General features: G+C 52.5%; 1 protein-coding gene across 2 annotated transcripts in view; it reads left to right on the top strand.

The window, feature by feature from the left end:
- Nucleotides 1–10,109, top strand: part of MAP2K3 (mitogen-activated protein kinase kinase 3) — a 29,318-nt gene extending 19,209 nt beyond the window's left edge. For both annotated transcript variants that reach the window (XM_033074379.1, XM_033074380.2), the window contains exons 5-13: nucleotides 1,773–1,886; nucleotides 2,321–2,440; nucleotides 2,589–2,705; nucleotides 2,849–2,900; nucleotides 3,692–3,819; nucleotides 4,360–4,437; nucleotides 6,192–6,331; nucleotides 6,984–7,029; nucleotides 7,411–10,109. In XM_033074379.1, coding sequence (XP_032930270.1) covers nucleotides 1,773–1,886; nucleotides 2,321–2,440; nucleotides 2,589–2,705; nucleotides 2,849–2,900; nucleotides 3,692–3,819; nucleotides 4,360–4,437; nucleotides 6,192–6,331; nucleotides 6,984–7,029; nucleotides 7,411–7,494 — 879 coding nt within the window. In that variant the 3' untranslated portion in view covers nucleotides 7,495–10,109. The remainder of the gene's footprint in view (nucleotides 1–1,772; nucleotides 1,887–2,320; nucleotides 2,441–2,588; nucleotides 2,706–2,848; nucleotides 2,901–3,691; nucleotides 3,820–4,359; nucleotides 4,438–6,191; nucleotides 6,332–6,983; nucleotides 7,030–7,410) is intronic.
- Nucleotides 10,110–20,730: the final 10,621 nt, after the last annotated feature.

Below are 20,730 nucleotides of genomic sequence, written 5' to 3'. Positions count from 1 at the left end.
CCTGCTCCAGCATTTGCAGGAAGGGTTTGGAGTGACATGATGGAGAAGAGGACTTGGGCAGAAGTCCAGCTTCAGGAGTGGAGGTGGGTGGTGACCTCGGGTCCATGGGATGTGCACAGGCCATGCCCTGCATCCCATTGTCCTGGGAGGGAAGCACTGGCTCCGTGGGTGCATCCATCACCTCTTGTTGCTGGGCAGGGCAGTGCTGGTTCCTGGAGCGTGCTGGGAACCGCCAGCTTCTGGGGAAGCCTCGGGGCAAATGCCAGGAAAGGAAAAACACAATAAGCTGGAACAACTGCAGAGCACATGTCTGAAAAGCACCACCAGATCCTTCCTGGAGGCCCCTGTGAGCCTGCACTGCTCCTCTGCCAGCTGCCTGTGCTGGGAGGTCAGCCCTGTCCCCTCAGCCCTGCTCTGATCCTAAAATGAGGATTTCAGGATCCACGTCCTGCCCAGGAAAGGGCCGGCACCTTCCTGTGCTGGGCAGAGCATAGCTGAGTGCTGAGCTCAGGCACAGCCCTGCCTGCCACATCTGCCTGGGACCAGCAGCCACATCTGGCTGGGACCAGCAGCCACATCTGGCTGGGACCAGCAGAGCCAGGGCTGGCAGGAAGGTCCAGCAGACCTGCTGGCTGCTGTGGCCAGTGCTGAGGGGCCAGTGCTGGCCAGGAGCCTGGCAGCCCCATCTCCCAGCCTGGCTCCTCCACGCCAGAGTTCGTTTCCTCTCTCCCTGCTCAGGGCGTAGCTCCGCATCCGGAGCTGTGCCGTGCTTGTTTCCCACCCTCGCTGCCTTTGTGGCCACTGGGGCACTTTGGCATCCTGGTATTATTTTCATTCCCTGAGACCGGAGGAAAACTGGAGGCTGGATAAAGCCTGGCTAAAAGGAGGCCTGTGACTTATTAGGAGAGATGAATGCAGTGTCCAAAAATAGCCCCTGTCTCACTCTTCGTGCCCTGCCCAGCACAGCCAGCAATTACAGGGGAACATTTCTTCAGGGAAACTTGGTTGTGGGTTGTGCAGGAGCTCGCTGGCTCCCTGCTGTGTCAGGCACTCACTGGGCTGAGCACTGGCTGTGGTTTTTTTTCCCCAGCTTGAAGCAACACTTAGGTAGTTGTTTTCTTGGTGTTAACTCAGGTTTTACCTTGCTGGCAGCTTTTTGGTGGTAGGAGAGTGTATTGAAAGTGGGTAAAAGCTGTTTGGACTCACTGATAATTAGGAATGGAGTTGCTGTGTGCATCCTAAGAGAGGCTTTGCACGTGTTATTAGATGTTGTAGGATGTACATGTTACTAGGTGTTACTAGGTGTATTTGTGACTGATGATTTTTGGGATGTGGGGAGAGGTGAGGGATCCCGGGCTGCACACAGGAGCTGTGGTGGAGGCTCCTCAATGCTGCCCATGTTGGCACAGGAGCTGTTAAAATCCTGCAAATAGTTCAGCAACTGCAGAAATACCCTTGTGTGGGTAATCCCCTGCAGGCAGAGAGGCACCAACCTTTGGTGCCCTTTCTAGTGGCAACGTTCCCTGGGCTTAAAGGATGAAACTCCTGATCTCCAGCTGCATAGGGGGAATTAAATGAACCCTGGTGAGTGTGAGGTGAGAGGGTTTGGGCTGTGATTCAACAGAGCCAAAAATACCCCCATCCTCTCAGAGCATGGTGCCTCTGGACTCTTGTAGCTACCCTGTTTGAAATGCTCTGCAGGAGTGAGCTGGAAGTGCTGCTGATGATCACTGTGCTTGTCCCTGATGTCATTTTGTCCTCTCTCCCTGAAGAACTTCGAGGTGGAAGCTGATGACCTGGTGGCCATTTCAGAGCTGGGCCGTGGGGCGTACGGCGTGGTGGAGAAGGTCCGGCACGCGCAGAGCGACACCATCATGGCTGTGAAGGTGAGGGAGGACACCTGAGGGGCTCTGGGAGCAGCAGGGACACCTCCAAGGGAGCAGAGCAACTGCTGAGCTCCACTGGTTGTGGCAAAATGGGGATGGGATTATCTGGGCTTGGCAGCCTGTGGTGTTCCTGCTGATACTGGCTGGGCACGGTGGGGTTGATAACAGGCTTGGAAATCCAGGATTGGTGCCTGCAGTGCAAGGCTGGGGTGTCAGAGTGCTGACCTGGCCCTGCATCCCCTGCAGAGCTTGCCAAGGGTTTGGCATTCATTGAGGTTCTGTCTGGCAAAGGCAATTTGGGTGTGTCCTCCTGGGTGCTGCTGCAAAATCAGGATAAAACACCCCTGACTTTAGAACTGCAGGTCCTGAATCAGGCTGGGGGATGATGATTACCCCACCTACACCAAACCCTTCTTCTTTCATCCTTGTCTCAGAGGATTCGAGCCACTGTGAACACCCAGGAGCAGAAGAGGTTGCTGATGGACCTGGACATCTCCATGAGGACAGTTGACTGCTTCTACACAGTCACTTTCTACGGAGCCCTCTTCCGTGAGGTACTGACCTGGTGGGTGCCTGGGGGCACCTGGGGCTCTGGGATGGCACCAAACTGTCCCCAAACACCTCTGTGTTCTTCAGCCCAGCTCCTTACCTCCCTCAGATTTCCAGGGAATTCCCTCTCAGCTGCTTTCTCTCCATCTGCAGGGTGATGTGTGGATCTGCATGGAACTCATGGACACCTCCCTAGATAAATTCTACAAGAAAGTACTGGAGAAGAAGAAAACCATCCCTGAAGACATTTTGGGGAAAATGGCTGTGTCTGTGAGTGGCTCTTGGGTTCTTGGGTGGGTTTGTGCGTGCCCTGAGCCTGCTGGAGGGCTCTCCTGGGGCCTGTGGTGTGTTTGCAGTGAGAGGCTGCTGCTGCCTGTGACTGATGGGGGCTTTCTCACTCTCTTTGTCCCCAGATTGTACGAGCTCTGGAGCACCTGCACAGTAAACTCTCTGTAATCCATAGAGGTAAATGCTGGATGGGGTTGGTGGAGTGTGGCTGGAGATGCAATATTGAAATAACCTAGGGGAGGCTCCTTTGTGGATGTGCTGTGTCCCTCTGGGAGGCCTGAAGTGGAATCTGCTGATGCTTAGGACTGTGAACAGCTCTAGATGCTTGTTCTGAGATGCTTCCCATTTTTCAGGATGTTGTTCTCTTCCTCCTTTCCAGATGAAGGGTTGAATGTAACAACAGAATTCCTCACTACCTGTATTTTATGAGCATTTCTGTCCCTGTTGGAGTGCAGAAGTGCCTTGAAGGCAGCTCTTGGAGATAAAATCCCCAAATCCTCCTGGCTGAGTATTTTAGGCAAACTGAGGGCTGAAGGAGACCTTATAAAATCACAGATGGGAATTGTAACACCCAGGTCTTGCTCTCCATCCTGCTAAAGTCCCTTGTGTAGTTGTGGACAGATCAGGATGTGCACAAGACAAACTGTTGTGGAGGTTTGGTAGAGCTGTGCTTTTAGGGCTATGCTGGGCACATAAATCTCTCCTAAGGAGCTGGGGATAAACTCCTCAGTTTTATTTCTACCTTTTGACCTGCCTGGTTGGAGAGGGGACTTGTTCTCCCTGAAGGACAGGGTTGTAGTTTACCTGTGAATGACTTTTATTGCAATTAGACTGGTGGGGTTTTGTCTCCCTCCCCTTGTGTTGGGGCCTGCCTGTCCCTTCCAGACCTGCAGGAAATTGCCTGTTTTGTCTCAGACTCTTCCATACCCCTTCAAATACCCAATTTACCCTCTTGCATTTCCTCTTAGACGTGAAGCCTTCCAACGTGCTGATCAACAAGGAGGGGCACGTGAAGATGTGCGACTTCGGCATCAGCGGTTACTTGGTGGACTCTGTTGCCAAGACCATGGATGCTGGCTGCAAACCCTACATGGCTGTAAGTGCAACCCTGTGCAGCCTCAGCCCTGCCTGTGAGAGGCTGCTGCTTAGAAATCAGTCTGTTCCACCTCCACCCTGAGATAAAAGCCACTCAGAGTGCTCTGGTCTGCCTGACTCAGCAGAGCCTCCCTTTAAGCTCAGCTCTGTGTTAATCCCACAGTGACTCTCCCTCTGCCCCTTCCATTTGCAGAAGGATACAAAACTGGCTGCTGCTGGTTGTGGCACTGCTCTTTGTTGGATAGAAAGTACTGAGGCTTTTCTTGGCAATATTTAGTTTCATCCTCAAGTCAGGATGAATTTCCCTTTGCTGTCTGTGGCTCCATGTGGGAAGTGTGTGCTCCTGAGGCAGGGATCATGCAATCTCCCTCTGCTGCAAAGAGGGAGAGTTGATGTGAGTTGTGTGGAGCAAGATGTGGCTTTCATCAGAGCTAGGTTTAACCTCAGAGGCAGGGAAATCCACCCAGCCTGGCTTCTGGAGCCAGGGATTTGCTCTGTGGGGAAAGCAGGAGTGGTAACATCTCCCATTTTGCTGTTACAGCCAGAAAGAATAAACCCAGAGCTGAACCAGAAGGGCTACAACGTGAAGTCAGATGTCTGGAGCCTTGGGATCACAATGGTAACACCAAGGGCTGGGATCTGTGTCTGCAGCCCTGGGGCTGGGATGGGGTTTGGGCAGGGGGGGCTGTACTCCTGCTCTGAGTGCCCATCAAGCTGGACTCAGTTGGAGCCTGACAGCTCAGGGCAATCAGGGTAATTACCCAGGGAATTCAGGCTCCCAGCAGACAATATCAGGATGACAATGAGTATCCATGCTGAGCATTCAAGAGTCTGGCTTTTAATTGCCCTGCAGCTCCCTGCCTGCTGTCTGAGGGGGGGTCAGAGGGGCAGAGTTTGCTGCAGCTTTCCTATTTCAGCCCCCCATGTCAGCAGAGCCTTGCAGGGGATTCCAGTCCTGCTGCAGTGAGAGCTGCTGTGTGTGGTTTGCAGCAAATCCTGCCTGTGGGGTAGATCAGAGCAGCCAACAGGAAGGGGAAATGCTTTCAGTTCCAAAATTGCAGCTGCTTGGGATGGTTTATCTGCCTCCTGCAAGAAACATCTTGCAGAAAGGAGCTGAGATCCTCTGGCGCCATCAAAGGAAATCCCAGCTGGTGGCTCCAAGGGATGCTGCCTGAGAAGCAGCTCCTGCTTTCCAGGAGACTCTCTCTGAGGGTGAATTATTGTCAGGAATTTTTCCTGCACCCTCTTAGCCTTTTGGCTTTTGTTTTTGGGGGCTGCATCCCAGCGTTTGTGCATGCTGTGTCCTGGCAAATATTCCTTCTTCCCCAGCATGGTCTCATCCACAGTGCCAAACCCAAGCCCCTGTCCCTGGTGTCCCCATGCCAGTGCAGGGCTGGTCTGGCTGCCTGGAAATGTCATCAGCTCTGAGCTGCAGGAAGCTGTGGGATGGGAGACTCCCATCCAAACTTTTCCAAAGCTGGAAGGGAGAGAGGACCTTGCTGAAAGCTGGCCAGCCTGCAGCTGAATGCAGCCCCAGCATGTTTGGTTCCTTCTTGTGTCTTCCTCCTGAGCTGGCTTCCTGGGGCTTTTTATTTTATTTTCTTTTTGAAGGGGTGGATTGATTTCAGACCAGACAGTTTATGGGCCATTGAGTTGCAGGGCTGTTCCAACCCTTCCTGGGCTGGTGGCTTCATTCAGTTTTGCAGCAGCAGGAGCTGAGCTCCCCTGAGCTGAGCCAGAGGCAGGGAGGGACACTGGGCTCTGTCCCAGGCTCTGCCCTTTCAGGTTTGTTATTGCTCCCATCCCATCACACCCTACCAGGCAGCTCTCAAGGTTCTGTTGCCCATTTTGAGGCAGGAACCGATCTTGGAATGAGGAGACTGCCCAGGAGCTGTGACAGACTTTTTCCTGCTTAAATGAGGGATGGAGCAGAGGTGACTTGTAGGAAGAACCCAGTAATTGAGGTGGTTTTGGCAAAATGACTTTCCAGCACTTAATTTTTCTTGGGTTTGTGGATTTTTTGTGTGTTTAGCTCATGCAGTACCAGCCCAAGGCCCAGAGGCTGCCTTAGGGCCAGCAGAGCACTTTGCAAACCAGTGCAGAAACTCTGTGCTGTTATTATCTTTTTAAATAATCCCATTTTACATATCTTTTGTGACTTCCTGTAAATGCATTAATATGCTGAACCAGCCTCAAAAGGAAGTATTTTTGGCCTCTGGGTCTTTGTATTTAAAAAAAAAAAAAAAAAAAAAAGTGGTGTGACCCAAATTGAAAATGGTTTGTAAGGAAAGAGGGTTTTCCTTTGAATGTGAGCTGGCAGAGCATGGAGGGGCTGTGCTTGGTGTGTGTCTGACATCCCTGCTCCATCCCCAGATTGAACTGGCCATCCTGCGCTTCCCGTACGAGTCCTGGGGGACGCCCTTCCAGCAGCTCAAGCAGGTGGTGGAGGAGCCCTCGCCCCAGCTGCCCCCTGAACGCTTCTCCAAGGAGTTTGTGGACTTCACAGCACAGTGGTGAGGCTCCAGCAGGGACTGCTGGCTCTCCTGGTCTGTAGGGCTGGGTTTGGTGTCCTTTGGGGAGCCCGTTTCTCCCCTCCTCGCTGTACCTGGTGCTCAGCATGGCAGGAAGTGCTGCCCAAACTGGTTTTGCTCTCAGCCTGACTCACCCAGGCTGGCTGCAAGGTGCAGAGGTTTCTCTTCCCCTTTTCCTGTCACTGCTGCTGAATTGTTGGTGCTTTCTGGCAAAGTGGCAGTGAAACCAGAACCAAGCCCTGGCAGCCTCTGGGTGAAAGCTGCTTTGTGGTTTTGTGGGAAGTTGCTCTGCTCAGGGTGTCCCCTGCTCCCTGGGTGCTGCCTGGAGCTGCCAGGCAAAGACAAGCTCACCCTGCAGGTGCTGGGAAACCATAACCTCTCCTTCCCAGTTCTGGTCTGTGTGGGGCAGACTGCAGAGCTGCTTGGCTTGTGCTTTTTGTGGCAAAACACTGAGTTGTCCTTCCCCAGTTACCTGCCTGGCTGCTTTGCTGGTGCTTCAAACCTGCTCAGCCAAGGGGAGAGAGGGATGCATTTCATGTTGGGTGGGAAGGGGAGATCCCCTATGACAGATCAGGTGCAGCAAAACAAAAAGATCTTACAGCCTTTCTGTTTTTTTCTTTTTTTTTCCTTCCAGCTTAAGGAAGAACCCAGCTGAGCGAATGAACTATTTAGAACTTATGGTAAGTGCAGAGCTGTTTCTGCTGGTCTTGATTCCCAATTTTGAAACTCAAATCACTGGTCCAGCAGGGAGATGGGACAGCACATGGGTGATTTTTCAGGCACAGAGTGGGATGGGTGTAGTGTGTCAGAGGTGGAAAGGTGTGCTGATTTCATGGGTGTTAAGGTCAGGGTTTCCAGGTGTTTTCTCCCTCTGTCCTATCTGCTTTTGGAGAGTCCCACTGGGGCTGAACCTGGGAATGCCAAAGGTCATCTTTTAGCTGAAGAATGGTGTCCATGGGAGTCTGGGGAGGAGGTTGGAATCCACCTCCAGCTGTGTGACATCCCCGGGGGCTGTGCTTGGCTTTGGTGTCAGCTGACGCTTTCTTTGATCTCGTTGGCAGGAACATCCTTTCTTTACCTTGCACGACACCAAAGAGACTGACATGGCCTCCTTTGTGACAGAGATCCTCGGGGAAGACTCCTAACTCCCAGCTCCCAGCTTCCTGCAGTCCCTCCATCCCGGCTTCCCCGCAGGACAGCGAGCCAGGACTCGAGTTCACGGTGGTTTGCACAAATCACAAATCATCACAAATCGCACCTCCCCGGCCTGGGGGCATCTCTGGCCCCATCCAGCCTTGAAATCTCTTTTGTCTTTGCCCTGAGGAAAAAAAATCCTCCAGGAGGAGCCTTTTGAAGCCAAGACCTTCCCAGCCAAGCCAAGGACTCGGAAGGCTCAGGAGGTCCCTGGAGAGGAGCAGTGCCTGAGCAGGCAGAGGGTGCCAGAGGCCACCTCCCCTCCCCAGTGCACAGCACAGGGGGCTGTGTTTCTTTGCTGCCAGGGGAAGACAGAACCAGTGCTGCTGTGCTTCTCCCACGCCTCTCCTGCCTGCCCAAAGCCCCTTCCCTGGAGTTGGGTCTCACTCCCTTCCCTCTGTGCCTGACTCTCTGCTCCCAGGAGCCCACCCAGCTTTAGGGGCTTGTGGGGCTCCCTGGGCTGCTGCTCACACCAGAGGCTGTTTTGATGCCTGGCTCTACACCTTGAGGACCTTTTGAGGCAGCACCAGCTCGGGCATCTCTCTCCCTCAATCAGTGCTGCTCCCTTGATGGGGAGGAAAGGCATTTTTCCACGAGCCCACTGTGACACAAGCTGCAGCCCATGCTGTGCCCACACCTGGGACTTCACCCAGCATCCATCCCTTCCCTCGTGGGCACAAGGTGATGGAGAGACAGCACATCCCCAGTGCTGCCTCTCCTCCCTCCACTGCCTGGGAGGGCACATCCTGCTCTGGGCATCGCCTTGCACAGCCCTGGCTGCCTCCAGCATCCCTGGCTCCCTGAGAAGACGCTGCTCCCTCTGCTTTCCAACCTGGAGCTGATGGCAGACCTTGCACTGTGACACCTGCTCCTTCCAGAGGCTGAACTGGTGTCCCAAACTGTCCCCAGCCCCAGTGAGAGCCAAACCCCAGTGACTGGCCCGGGGCTGCCACAGTTGTACATTTGATGTCTATATATAATGGACTTTGTAACGTGTTCCCTAGGTTTGATCTAACTCGCTATAAATTAAAGCCCTTCTGTGTGGGAGGAGGGAGGAGCAGTTCCTTCTCTGCTGACAAATCCACTGTGAAAACCTGATGTGTTTCCCCATGCTCCCAGCCTGAGGAGCCAGGGGAGCAGGAGAGGTTTCTGGCTTCTACTGTACATGATCACAGATAAACGCACCGGCTGTGGATTTTATTTTTTTTTTTAATTGAGTTTTTCCGAAGGATTTTTTTTTTCTTTTCTAATATATATTTGTGTGTGTGTATGTGTGCTCTATATATATTATATATTTTTAAATCAATGATGAATGTGTGGATGTCTATGTGGCCAGCAGATCTGGCATAATAACATTTTTCTGGCTAAATTTGGGCAGGTGGGGAAGGGGTCATTAGAAAACACTCTGGCCTAAGATTACTTTTTTTTTCTTTCTTTTTTAAAGAAATGCATCTATTTTTTAACTGAATCTTTTAAAAATGTTGTTCCTGAAATTCATGCCCTGGAGGTCTGGATTTCAGGGTGAATTTCCAGTGTTCAGGGTCCCCCTCAATGAAGAATGATGTCCCCTTAAATTCATTATCCCCCCTCCTGCAGTCCAGGGTTTGATGCAGTGCTGGGGACTCCCTGCCTGGGAACTGGGGTGTTCCACACCATTTATCCCCACGAGCTGCTCCTGGCAAAGCTGCTTTGGGGCAAATGGTTTTCAGTCCTTCATGCATCACACAGCCACACTTTTCCCTGTGCCATCCCTCTGATCCCTGAGTCAACAAACCCTGGGGGAACCAGCCCAGCTGGAGCTGCACAAACCCTGGTCAGCTTTGGTTCCACTCTCATCCCCCAGCCCACCTCTGGATGGAAAATAAGAAGTGATTGATGTTCTCCATGTCTCCCTCCTCCTCATCCTGCTCTGCAAACCACCCAACACTCACCTGTACCTGCTTGGTTTCACAGCTTTGCTGCTGAGATGTACAATTGTATTTTTGGTAGTTGGTTACTTTGGATTTTTTTTTGAGTTGAGCTTTTGGGTTTTCTTCCTTCTCTCTTTGTTTAAACCCTTCTCCCCTTCATTTAGCTCACCCTTTTATGGTGCTTTGGGGAATGGTGTTCATTTTTTAAAAAAAACATTTTTTTTGCATGCTTAATAATTTTTTTTCTGCATTTCTCCTCCTGGAGAAAGTCTGGATTTCTGTATTTTGGGATAAGGGAGCATCTGTCCTTTCAAGCACAGGGGAGATGGCTCTGGGGTGGGCTTGGGTCCCTGGGGATGAGCTGAGGCTTTGCTGAGGAGGCAAACACACCACACCTCCCTCTGCCATCTCCTTTGCTTCATTCAACACAGGTCTTACCTGTCCAAATCCCCAATATCCCTTTTCACCTCCCTGCTTCCCTGTCCCACCTTGTTCCCTCTGCAGTGGCAGTTCCCTGGGGAGAACCAGCTTGGCTTAAGGTGGGCGAGGATTTTTGGCTGGCATGGGAAGCCCCTCTCCCCTTGTATTTTTGGGAATGGTCTGTACCCCTCAACCCCCATCCTTGATTCTAATAAAATTCACCCTCAAAACCCTGCTGCTTTTGTCTCTTGTTGCTGTTTGAGCATCAGCTCGGGCGTGTTTGGGGCAGCAGCTTGGAGGGGGATCCTTGTGTTGTGGGTGATGCTGCTCCTGCTTTTGGGGCTGTGCAAGTTCTGACCCTCGGGATGGGATCCCTGGAGCAGCCCCCCTGGGATTGGGGTGGCAGGAACCTCTGGAGGGCTGCTGGTTCCAGTTTGGGGCTGGGGAACCCCAAAGCAGCATCCCAGGAGGGAGATCCCGGCAGCGCTGCCTGGGGCTGTGCAGGGCTCTGCTGCTCTGACGGGTTTGGGGTTTTGGGGTTTATCATGGATCGGGGATCCCCTCGAGCCCAGGGTCCCGGGACAGCAAGCGCTGCCCGCGGCCGCGAGGGGGAGGCAGCGCCCGGGACCGGGACCGAGCGGGATCAGCCTGGATCTGCGGGATGAGCCTGGATCCGTGGGGATGAGCATCCCCCGGGACCGAACGGGATCAGCCTGGATCCGCGGGATGAGCATCCTCCGGGACCCGACAGGACCGAGCGGGATCGGCCTGGATCCGCGGGGATGAGCATCCACTGGGACCGAGCGGGATCAGCCTGGATCCGCGGGGATGAGCATCCACTGGGACCGAGCGGGATCAGCCTGGATCCGCGGGGATGAGCATCCACTGGGACCGAGCGGGATCAGCATGGATCCGCGGGGATGAGCATCCCCCGGGACCTGGCGGGATCAGCCTGGATCCGCAGGGATGAACCTGGATCCGTGGGGATGAACCAGCCCCACGGGGATGAGCGTCCCCCGGGACCGAGCGGGATGAACCTGGATCCACGGGATGAGCCTGGACCCGCAGGATAAACCAACCCCACGGGGATGAGCATCCCCCGGGACCTGGCGGATTGAGCCCGGACCCGCGGGATCAGCCTGGACCCGCAGGATGAGCCTCCACCGGCGCATTCCCTTTTCCATCCCAGCCTGCTGTCACCCCCCTGTGGGAACCTCCCAGCCCTCCCTCGGGGTGCACGGCCGGGATTAGGGCAGGGGGTCCGGGGGCTCGTCCCCATGGAGGATGGAGCTGCAGGTTTGGGAGTGAGGAAACAGCTCCCTCCCCAAGTGTTTTCCCTGTCAGCCCTCTCCAGGCAGGATCAAACACCGGGTCCCTCAAACCCTGGGATCTTGCTGGCGATGCTTTGCCTGGAAATGGGGCTGGGGAGAGCAGGGACCCCAGGAACACCCAGCCCTGTGGTGTGGGGACACGCTTGGAGGGGGCCTGACCTGCTGGGAGCTGGAGCCTGCTCTGTTCCAATTACCAGCTTAATAGCTACATCGAGACCATTAAAAATGCATCAGTGCCTCCGAGGAAAGAACTTCAGGAGAAGTGGAAAATTCATCACTTTGAGTTCCCTTATTAGGAGAAAAGGTGTTTTTTTTTCCCCCCCATTTGTCTCAAACAGAGGCAAAAAGAGGTTATTTCTGCCTGGTGACTCCCCCGTGGGACTGTCACGAGGTGTGAACAGGCAGTGCCCAAACCTGGGTGAGAAGGACACAGCTCCTGCTGCAGAGAAGGGAAAACTCAGCACACCCAGCAGAGGCAGAGGGCATGGGGACCATCAGGGCTGCAGCAGCTCAGACCTCCTCAGATGAAGAGACCACAGCTTTCCCTGTGCTGGGAACACGTGCTGGGAGCATGCTGTGATAATGAGCCATGCAGGGACTCCAGGAAGGTGCAAAGGAGAGAAATTTATCTTTATGGGCCAAAAACCCGGCCTTTCCCAGCAGTTATCAGTTTACATTGTTTTAATGCACAACAAGCCCAAGTCAAACAACCAGCATCCACCACGGTGTGGACATGCTGCAGTCACACAGCACACCTCTCATGTCTCCCTACCCCTGTTCCAGCTGAGTCACTCTCCCATAGCTCCCTTGTCCTTAGCCTAAGTAGGCTGGAGCCTTGTTCCCCTTAACAAAGCCTTACCTATGAGCAACAGGAGCAGAAGGGCAGACCCCAATGTGCTCCCCAGTACAGTGCAGGTGTTTGTACTGGTCATACTGGTCCTTTGTAGTGGTAGGACAAGGAGTAATAGGTTCAAACTGAAAAGGGGCAAAATAAAGGTTTGATACACATAAGAAATTCTTGGCTGTGAGGATGGAGAGGCCCTGGCACAGCTGTGGCTGTCCCATCCCTGGAAGTGTCCAAGGCCAGTTTGGACAAGGCTTGGAGCAAACTGGGTTGATGGAAGATGTCCCTGCCCATGGCAGGGGATTGGAATTGGATGATCTTTAAGGTCCTTTCCAACCCAAACCGTTCTGTGCCTCCATTCTCTGGTGGTTCTCTCCAGGAGCTCCCGAGCTGGAGCTCACACTGTTCCTAAGAGCCGTGTGCGGAGGAGGGCTGGCTAATGGATTAGCAGGGGGTGTGATGATGCAGCCAGTTTTCTGGGGCTGAGGGTTATTTATTTTGCTTAATTTTTCTTTTATTTTTCAGATGGTGGCTGAGCCCGTATCTAGGACAGGGGTGGGTTTTTTTTGGTTCAGGTGGCCTCTGGGCACCTTGTCGCTCGATAAGTGTAAATTAGTGAGTTCTCCCAGGCCAGGGGCTTGTACAAGATGTGTTCAATCCTCCCCTAATAGCTGCCTCACCCAGAAACTTCCAAAGCTCTTGTAGCACCTAAGCACTAATGAGCTGAAGCAGCAGAATAGCAATGAGGCCTCAGGAATATGGATCAGCCTTTCCTGGCCCAGCCAGAGGCTCTGAAATCATTTCAGCTAGACACAGAGGACAGCGCAGCCCAGCTGGGAGGGAAGGGTTAAAGTGAGGTGCATTGGGTGGAGAAGTCTTTGCTGCCCATGAGGAGCTGCTGGGGATTTCTCCCAGCTCTCCCCTCCAAACAGAAATGTAGCTGGCTAGTTTTGAGGTGAGGAGAGCTCACACTCTGGTTTAACCATTGGTATCCAGGTGCTTTGGTGCCCTGCCTTTTCCACTGATAATTGATCATCCCTAGCTATAAGTTTTTATGTTTTGCTTTGTTTTTGCTGCTGGCTTGGACAAAGCATCTCCAAGCACTATCCCAACAGCCTGGTTTGCAGGGTGTGTATTCATGGAGTGAGTTGTGTCCATGCACAGCAGCTTTGCTGCTCCATCCCCTGGGGATTGACCAACAGCAACTCCCCATCAACAAACAGGGTGCTGGAAAAAACTGAGGAGATTTCTGCTGAAGCCCCAAACCAAGAGGAAAACTCCTGGCTTGCCCAGCAAATCTCACCCTCCATCCTTCCCTCTCAGCTTGAAGCCTCTATTGATTTTTCAGAGGCAGGGATGCTGGTGGGGAACGTGGGGGTGGGAGAAGGAAGCTTTAGCAGTGCAAAGCCTGGAAATATCAAATCTTGGTGCCGGCGCTCCGGGGGTGACCGGGGAGGTCGCCTGGCCCGCAGGGAGCCCCGGTCTCCTGGCGGGTTTGCCGGGAGCCTTTCCAGCCCCGGAGCGGCGGCTCTGGCCCCTCGCACGCTGCGTTAACCTTTCTGCAAATACCAAGCGGAGCTGGAACACGCTGGTTATTTCCAGACACCCGGAACGTGGGCAGGGGGCTGAGAGGAGCCACGGTGGCTTTTGCACTTGATTTACATCTCGGGGTGGAGGAGGAGACAGAAACCTTGATGAGGCAAAGCTGCTACCTTGATATCAGCTGTGTTTTCCTCAGTGTCATTCCCTGCTCAGGGCCGCTTGTCTCTCCTCGAGTGATGCACTCCTTTCTTCTGAAGCTGGGATTTCATAAATAAACCCCAATTATTCAGACAAAAGCTCTGGCTTGAGTCTGAAGATGCCCCAAACGCCACAAAGGGTGTGTGGCTGCTCTGAGCACCACTGCTCCACGCAGACAATTAATTAGAGTTTCCCAGGTCACCCCGACCCTGTGCACGGGCTCTGTAGAACATCACAGCTCCCGTTCTGTGCTGGCACTGAGGAGCTGATGAATGATCCCGAGGGTCCCCAGGATGTGCCTGTGGGTTGGGAACGCTGCCCTGGCTGTGGCAGGAGATGTTTGGCTCCTGTGCTGCTGCCCCAGGGATGCTCTGTGCTCGCAGGCTCGGAATGGCTCTGTAAATACCCAGCAGCTGCCGTGAATCGATTCGGGCTGGCTCTGCACGGCTCCGTGCACGCACTGACCCCACAAAGCCTTGTTGGGTGGAATTTTGGAAGCCTGGGGGAAGGTGCAGAGGTGCTGGTGGCTCCCAGGGCAGTGCTGGTGTGAGGTGTAGGGATGGCACTGGCACTTCTCAGGCACTGCTGTCTCCAGCTTGTCTTCTCACCCCGGTGTTTTTCATAGGGGTTTTTTTTGAAATTTTTTTTTAGGAACCTTTTCAAGCAGCCCAGAAGTGGTCTGGGGATTTTAGTGACTGCACCCCACTTCCCAAAGGTTTCCTGGGCTCTGACCTGGCCCCTTTTGGTGCAGAGGGGGCGAGGTGGGGTCAGGACCTTCAGCTGGCAGAGCCCTCCGGCCTCTCCCTCACCTTTGCCATAACTGAGCGTGGAATCCACAGGAATTTGGGTTTGAACCTGATTGCCCTGTGAGGAACCTCAGCCAAGACTGGAAGGTTGTTTGTGGGGGTGCAGAGCAGCCTCTGACCTGCATTTGGGGGATCCTTCCCCTCGGGGAGGGGGCAATGCCAGCCCCACACGGGGTCACCTTTCACTGCCCTCCCTGAGCCCCAGCAGCAGCAGGACGTGTCCTTCCTCATATCCTGCCCCACCCTGAGTTCCTTTAATTACAGCTTTGAGAGAGATCTTCCCCTTTATTCCCCCAAATCTTCTGCTTAATTAAAATCCTCGATCTGGGCCAGCAGGAAGCAGCTGTTGCCTCTTTGCAGCACGCTTGGGCGTGTTGCAAGCTGCCAACCTGATTGAGGGACAGGACAGGGACAGTGCAGGGACTGGCATTGTCACTGTCACATCTGGCACCTCTGAGGGGATGCTGAGGGGAGCTGGGAGCAGCCTTGCCCTGCCCTGAAATCATCTGAGCAGGGAGTGGGGATGGAGCACTGGGTCCCTCTTCACCCTTCCAGTGGGGATGCAAATGGCCTGAGTGCATCAAACCCAAATTAATTCTGGGTTTGCCCAGCTCCTGCTGCATGATGCAGGTGGATGAAGGCGAAGCTGGGGCTGTTCCTTGAATTCTGCCCCTGGGATCAGCAGCTATTTCTCATTCCTCCCCTCCTGCAGAGGAAGCACTGGGAGCCCTGCAGGACCCAAATCCATCGCTGGCACCTCACAGGGCTCGTGGGACCCCTGCCACCCCCGTGTCCCCATTCTTGCCACAGCCTGGGGACATTCTCTGCCATGTCCTCTGCAGCCTCCTGATGTTTTCTCCCAGAATTAGCCCGGGGAGGTGATTTTACCCCTCCCTGCCTGCTCGGGGCGGGCGTTTCTGCAGCGATCCATCCTCAAAGCAACAGGGAAGCGTCAGGAACAATTAGTGAGCTGGTGGTGCCGACTTTATCACAGCTGATGTGTCTCTTCTTAATGAAACTTGTGGAAAAGAGGAAAAAAAAGGGAAAAGGCTGCTGACAACAGATGTATTATTTCACCTCAGATTTACTGGTGCATGCATTTTTCATTCATGGAAGAGGCTGATATGCAGATTTATTCAGAGCAGAGCAGGTACAGCCCTCGGTGGATCAATTCCTGCAGCAGGCTTAAGAGAAAAGGACTTGGCTGAGCAAACAGCCATGCAAGGAACTTCCCAAAGCCAGCCCCAAAGTTTGTGCCCAAGATGGGCTAAAAGGCCATTCATAGTTTCTTTTTTCCCCTCAAATCCACGTATTTCAGCCCAAATTCAAAGAGGAGACTTCCACTGGTCCTTACAGCTTGTGTTTCCCATGTGCTTCAGCTGGAGTGGTCTGGGTTGAATTTGTTCTTCTTCCAGCTCTGCTTTGCTGGGGGCTCAGTGCTTGGTACCCCCAGGGTGGCTACACCCCTACCCTGTTTTGTTTTGGAGAGGCTGAATTTATATTATGGCATTTACATATATATCATACATACACACATACATATATATAATAAAAAATGTACTATTTATATTGAGATGGCTTCAGCAGACCCTCCTTTGTTCTGGCTCCCTGGTCACCAAAGCCACACCTTGAACCTCAACACCAGAGCCCAGTGCCTTTTACTGGTAACTAAAATTTGGCCTCCAGAGTGTCTGAAGCTCTCTCACACACAGCACGTTGTGGTTTCTCTGTGGTTTGGGGGGCTCTGCTCCCCTGGGGGAGGACACCCTCTGGAAGCCAAGTAGAGTTTAATCTCCCTCCAGTGATGAAAGTGAATGCAAGAAAAGTATTTGAGGTGTTTTTCCCTCTCATTAGGAATGGAAGACAGGAGTCTTCTGTCTTCTGGGTACTATACAACCAGCATGAATTATTTAGAACCAAGCATCGCTCCGATAAATAATTTCTTTATGTGGGCAGATTAAATCTGATTTTTTTTTAAAATATAATAAAAGAAGCCATTTCTCTCTCGTAAGTCCTCATATTTCACACAGCAACGAGATCCCAGGCATCCATTCCTGTATTGATCAGCAAATAGGTCCGTGTATAGATTTAGTTCACCCAACCTTGTTTAATTTTGGATTCATTGATTCAATGCAAAGATCTAGATGAAAAGCAAGTGGGCTGTTTCCAGTGCTGGTGATGCTATTTTTAAATAAATCTAGTGCATGCTAAAATAAATATGCAAAACATTTTGTAAGGCCGTGTACGGGTGGGGAGACCAGATGTACTAAAATATTTAACAAACTTTTTCCTGATTTCTCGAAATGAATGTTTTATTTACTAAACACCAGTGGAATTTAATCTCACCCAATGTTTGCTGTCCCACACCCATTGTCTGGGGTGAGCAGGAATGGGGGACCTTGGAGGAGCTGTCTGAGCAGTGACATTGGTGGCACATTTAAATGCAAAGCTCATTAACCGTGTCTGGGATTTTTTGTTTGTTTCTCCTTTTTTTATGTTCATGTTCCTTACAAGAGCAAGAGATGAAATATCCATCTACAATTCCCTTTCATCTCCAGGCATGTTTGGTTGGGTTTTTTTTTTTTACCCTCTTCTGTTGCTCAGATGACAAAGTTTCTCATTTGGAATTTTATTTGATTTCAGAAGATGAGAAAGAATTAAAAGGAGGTTGGGCTCACCTTACTCTATCCAGGATCCTTCAGAAGGAGGATGAGTGACTTGGCAAAGGCTCCTGCCCCTACAGGATGGAGTTCATCCCAGGGTCAGAGCTGCATCCTGGCTTTTCCTTCACCTGGGGTGACCATCCTGCAGATCCTACAGATCCCAGCCTGCTTTCCTGGGGAATGACTCCTGCCCTGGGTGTAGTGCCTGTCTCCTTGAAACCCTCTGCTTTCAATCCAGTCAGATTTCATTGAATCCTGGTTTTGATCACATCTGACGGTGGCAGAGATCTTGCTGATAATCAGATTCCCGGGGCTGGTGGAGGAGGGAGGAGAGACAGGGCCTTGTGTGATGCCACTTGGTCCTTTTGAGACACTGGGGAAGTGACACAGCAGCCAGGCTCTGGGGTCAGGTCACATTTTGGGGACAGGTGAATTAACTGAATGTCTCACTGGGGGCTGAACCCTGCAGGCTGGGATGGTTCTGGTTATAAAAAGGCAATTTCCTTGGTAAAGCTCTTCACCTTGCTGCAGGTTAGAGCAAATCCAGCATCCCCCAGCCCTCCTGGTAGCCAGCCTGGCCTCATCCTGAGCTGCCTGGAGTGTGTGCAGGGATGTGGCTCTCAGGGATCCCTGCACATCTGCCTCTGCTGCAGCATGTGTGGCAGCGGATGGCAGCAATTAATTACAGGGATTCATGTGTGATTTACATTAATTCAGCTGGAAGTGCAGCCCCTGGGATGGGGGAATGTTCCTTGTAGAGCTGTGCTGCCCCCTGCTTCAGCTGCCTTTCTGTCAGTGAGTGTTTCCTGGGGTGTTTGTGTGTGTGTGATCGTGGGGGTGATGGAACGGGAGGGGAAGAGCAAGCAGCAGCCTCTGCTCCATCCCCTGGTCCTTGGCAGGGCCTTGGGCATGGCAGGGAAAGTCTTGGATACACTGAGATACCAGGAAATTCCCTCCAGATTGGGATGAAAACAATATCCTCCACCCTGAGCTCAATTGTCCCCATCCCAGTGCCAGTGCTGCTGACCCAGGGCACAGGGGGAAGAGAAAAGGAGGATCCACAACACAACCCCAGTCCCTGTAGGGCTGTGGTGCTGCCCCTGCACGAGGCCTTGCACTGAGTTTGCAGGCTCCCAGGACAGAGGCTTGGTGGACCTGCCTGAGCTTTTCTTGACTTTCCACAGCTCTGTTTCCCTTGGTTTAGGTGTCACAGCAGTTTTTCCCAATGGAGCAGCTGGCTGTGTTTAATTGACCTCATTGCTGTTTGCATGGTGCAGCCCTATGGTTCAATGCACCCAATCTCCTTGGGTCAGAGAATCCCAAAATGGGTTGGAAGGGCCCTTCAAGATCATTCAGTTCCAACCCCAGCACAACTTCCACTAGACCATGTTGCTCCAAACTGCATCCAATCTGTCTTTGAACACTTCCAGGAGTGGAGACAGAAGAGATCCATGGCAGTGAACTGCCAGAGGAGGACACAGGGCTGTAGCTGTGAGTGTACATGAAGAAAGAGAAACTCCTGCATGCACCCTGCAGTGTGCTGACTTGGTCCAGGAGAGAAAGCAACAAGCCAGAAAACTCAAATATCCTGGCCAGAAGGATGAGAGAACATTGCCAAGACAAGCAGGTGTCCAACAGAGCAACGCTGGGCCTGGAGGAGACAGGGGAGTCTGGAAAGGAACAACGAGGAAAAGAGATGGAGGTGTAAGGTGACAGCTAGAAATAGAAGGGAGCAAGTGCTATTTGTGTCAGAGGTATCCTGGGGAAGGCATGAAGGAATGCAGCCCTGAGATCCACAGCTCCTCGTGTTTAAGCCTTTCCTCTCAAACCCAGCATCCACCACCTCAAAGGCTTGTCTCAGCTCACCACGAGACAGGATGGAGCTGGGCATGGCAGCTGGGCACTTCCTCTGGTCCACTGGCTTGGTTCACACCTCCACTGGTTTGGTTCGGATCAATAATGAGCTAATTAGTTGCTATGGAAATGTAATGTGGGAGAACTTTGGGGAGGAGAAATTATAGGTAATTTTTATTTGTTTGGACCCTGTTCCTATAGCAACAGGAGAACTTGTCACTGACTACCAGTTGGTTTCCATGGAGTTGGCTGCTAGTTCTGGGTTATTAATGCCTCCAAGCATGAAACAACTTACCTAGCAGGGCTGGTGGATTGTCCTCCATCATCCATGGGAACTTTGCAGTTCGCCAAAGTCGAGGCCTGGCTCTTGCAGTGGAATATTCACACTCCCAGAAGTTGGGCTGGAGTGCTCGTCATCAACAGCAGCAGTGCTGGAAGGATCGATTATTCCACCCCTCTCTTGAACTGAAGACCTCGTGGAATGAATAATCCATCACTTCATAGCTTGTTCTACTCGCAGCATTGCCTGACTTTTAATTGGATTTTCTCTCTCTTTGGCTTCCAGATGCTTGGCGTTGATCTGCCTTTCTCTGCTAAATTAAAAAGTCTTTTAGCACCTGGCAGTTTTGCTGTAAAGGGACTTACTGTAATTAAGTCCCTTCTCATCTCACCAGGACTGTTTCTCCTGAATGGAGCCGTTTGTTTTCCTTCAGCCCCTCACCTGATGCGCCCCCGTTTTTGTGCTCTCCGAACAAAAGGGATGTGGTGTCTGCTTTGCAGAGGGTTGGAGCTCTGTCGAGGGACCTCTCCAAACTCCTCCAGAAGCCGAGCCTTGGAACCAGACCAAACACTCCTGAGCATTGAAGAGACTGGATTTGGGAAAGATTGGTTTTATGATAGGTTGTAATTTCCCTCCCACCAGCTAACTCCAGCTTTCCACGGGTGATAATTACCCAGTAGGAGCTAAAATGTCTCTCCCCACTCCCCTCTTTATCAACCCATTCTCCACTTTGAAGGCATCACCACTTCTTTCCAGGCTGTCCTGGCCAATCTCAGCCCAGTGAGCTCTGAGCGCCTGTGCATCCTCTGTTGTTTTAGAAGATGGTGCAACATCCACCACCCCTCCCCGCAGAGACCCATCTCTCTCCAGCTTTGAAGGCAAATAAGTGGATCAGCGTGTGGATAAACCTTTAATGATATTTGGCTGAGTGCACCACGCAGTCGGAAGGGAGGCACGAAGCAAAGGGCAGCTCCTCACCACCAGCCCTTCCTCGCATCTCTTGGCAAGCTCTGTGCTGGCCCCCAGCTCTGCATGCTGTGCTCGCAGCTGCTCCATCCCCGCTGGTGAGGCACAGCCCAAATGTCTCAAATGAGGGTGCAGAGGGGATGGAGGATGAGTCTGAGGATGAAGGCTGGCTGTGGAGACAGGAGGAAAGCCCTGAGCCATCCAGGTGGGGTCTGGAGGGCAAAGCCAAACCTTCAAGATGAAAGAAAGGTTTCATCCAAGAGCTCCTGCATCTCCTTAGTGCCTCTTGATTTGCAGATCAATTATGTAAGAAATCCCTCTGCAAACTCCGTGTTTGTTCTTCCATATGTTTGTTTCCAAGAGTGGTACCCGT

This window comes from Catharus ustulatus, chromosome 16 (assembly GCF_009819885.2).
Source record: "Catharus ustulatus isolate bCatUst1 chromosome 16, bCatUst1.pri.v2, whole genome shotgun sequence".
Lineage (NCBI taxonomy): Eukaryota > Metazoa > Chordata > Aves > Passeriformes > Turdidae > Catharus > Catharus ustulatus.
The sequence above is the reverse complement of the archived record's forward strand: the minus strand, read 5'-3'. Positions and strand labels throughout refer to the sequence as shown.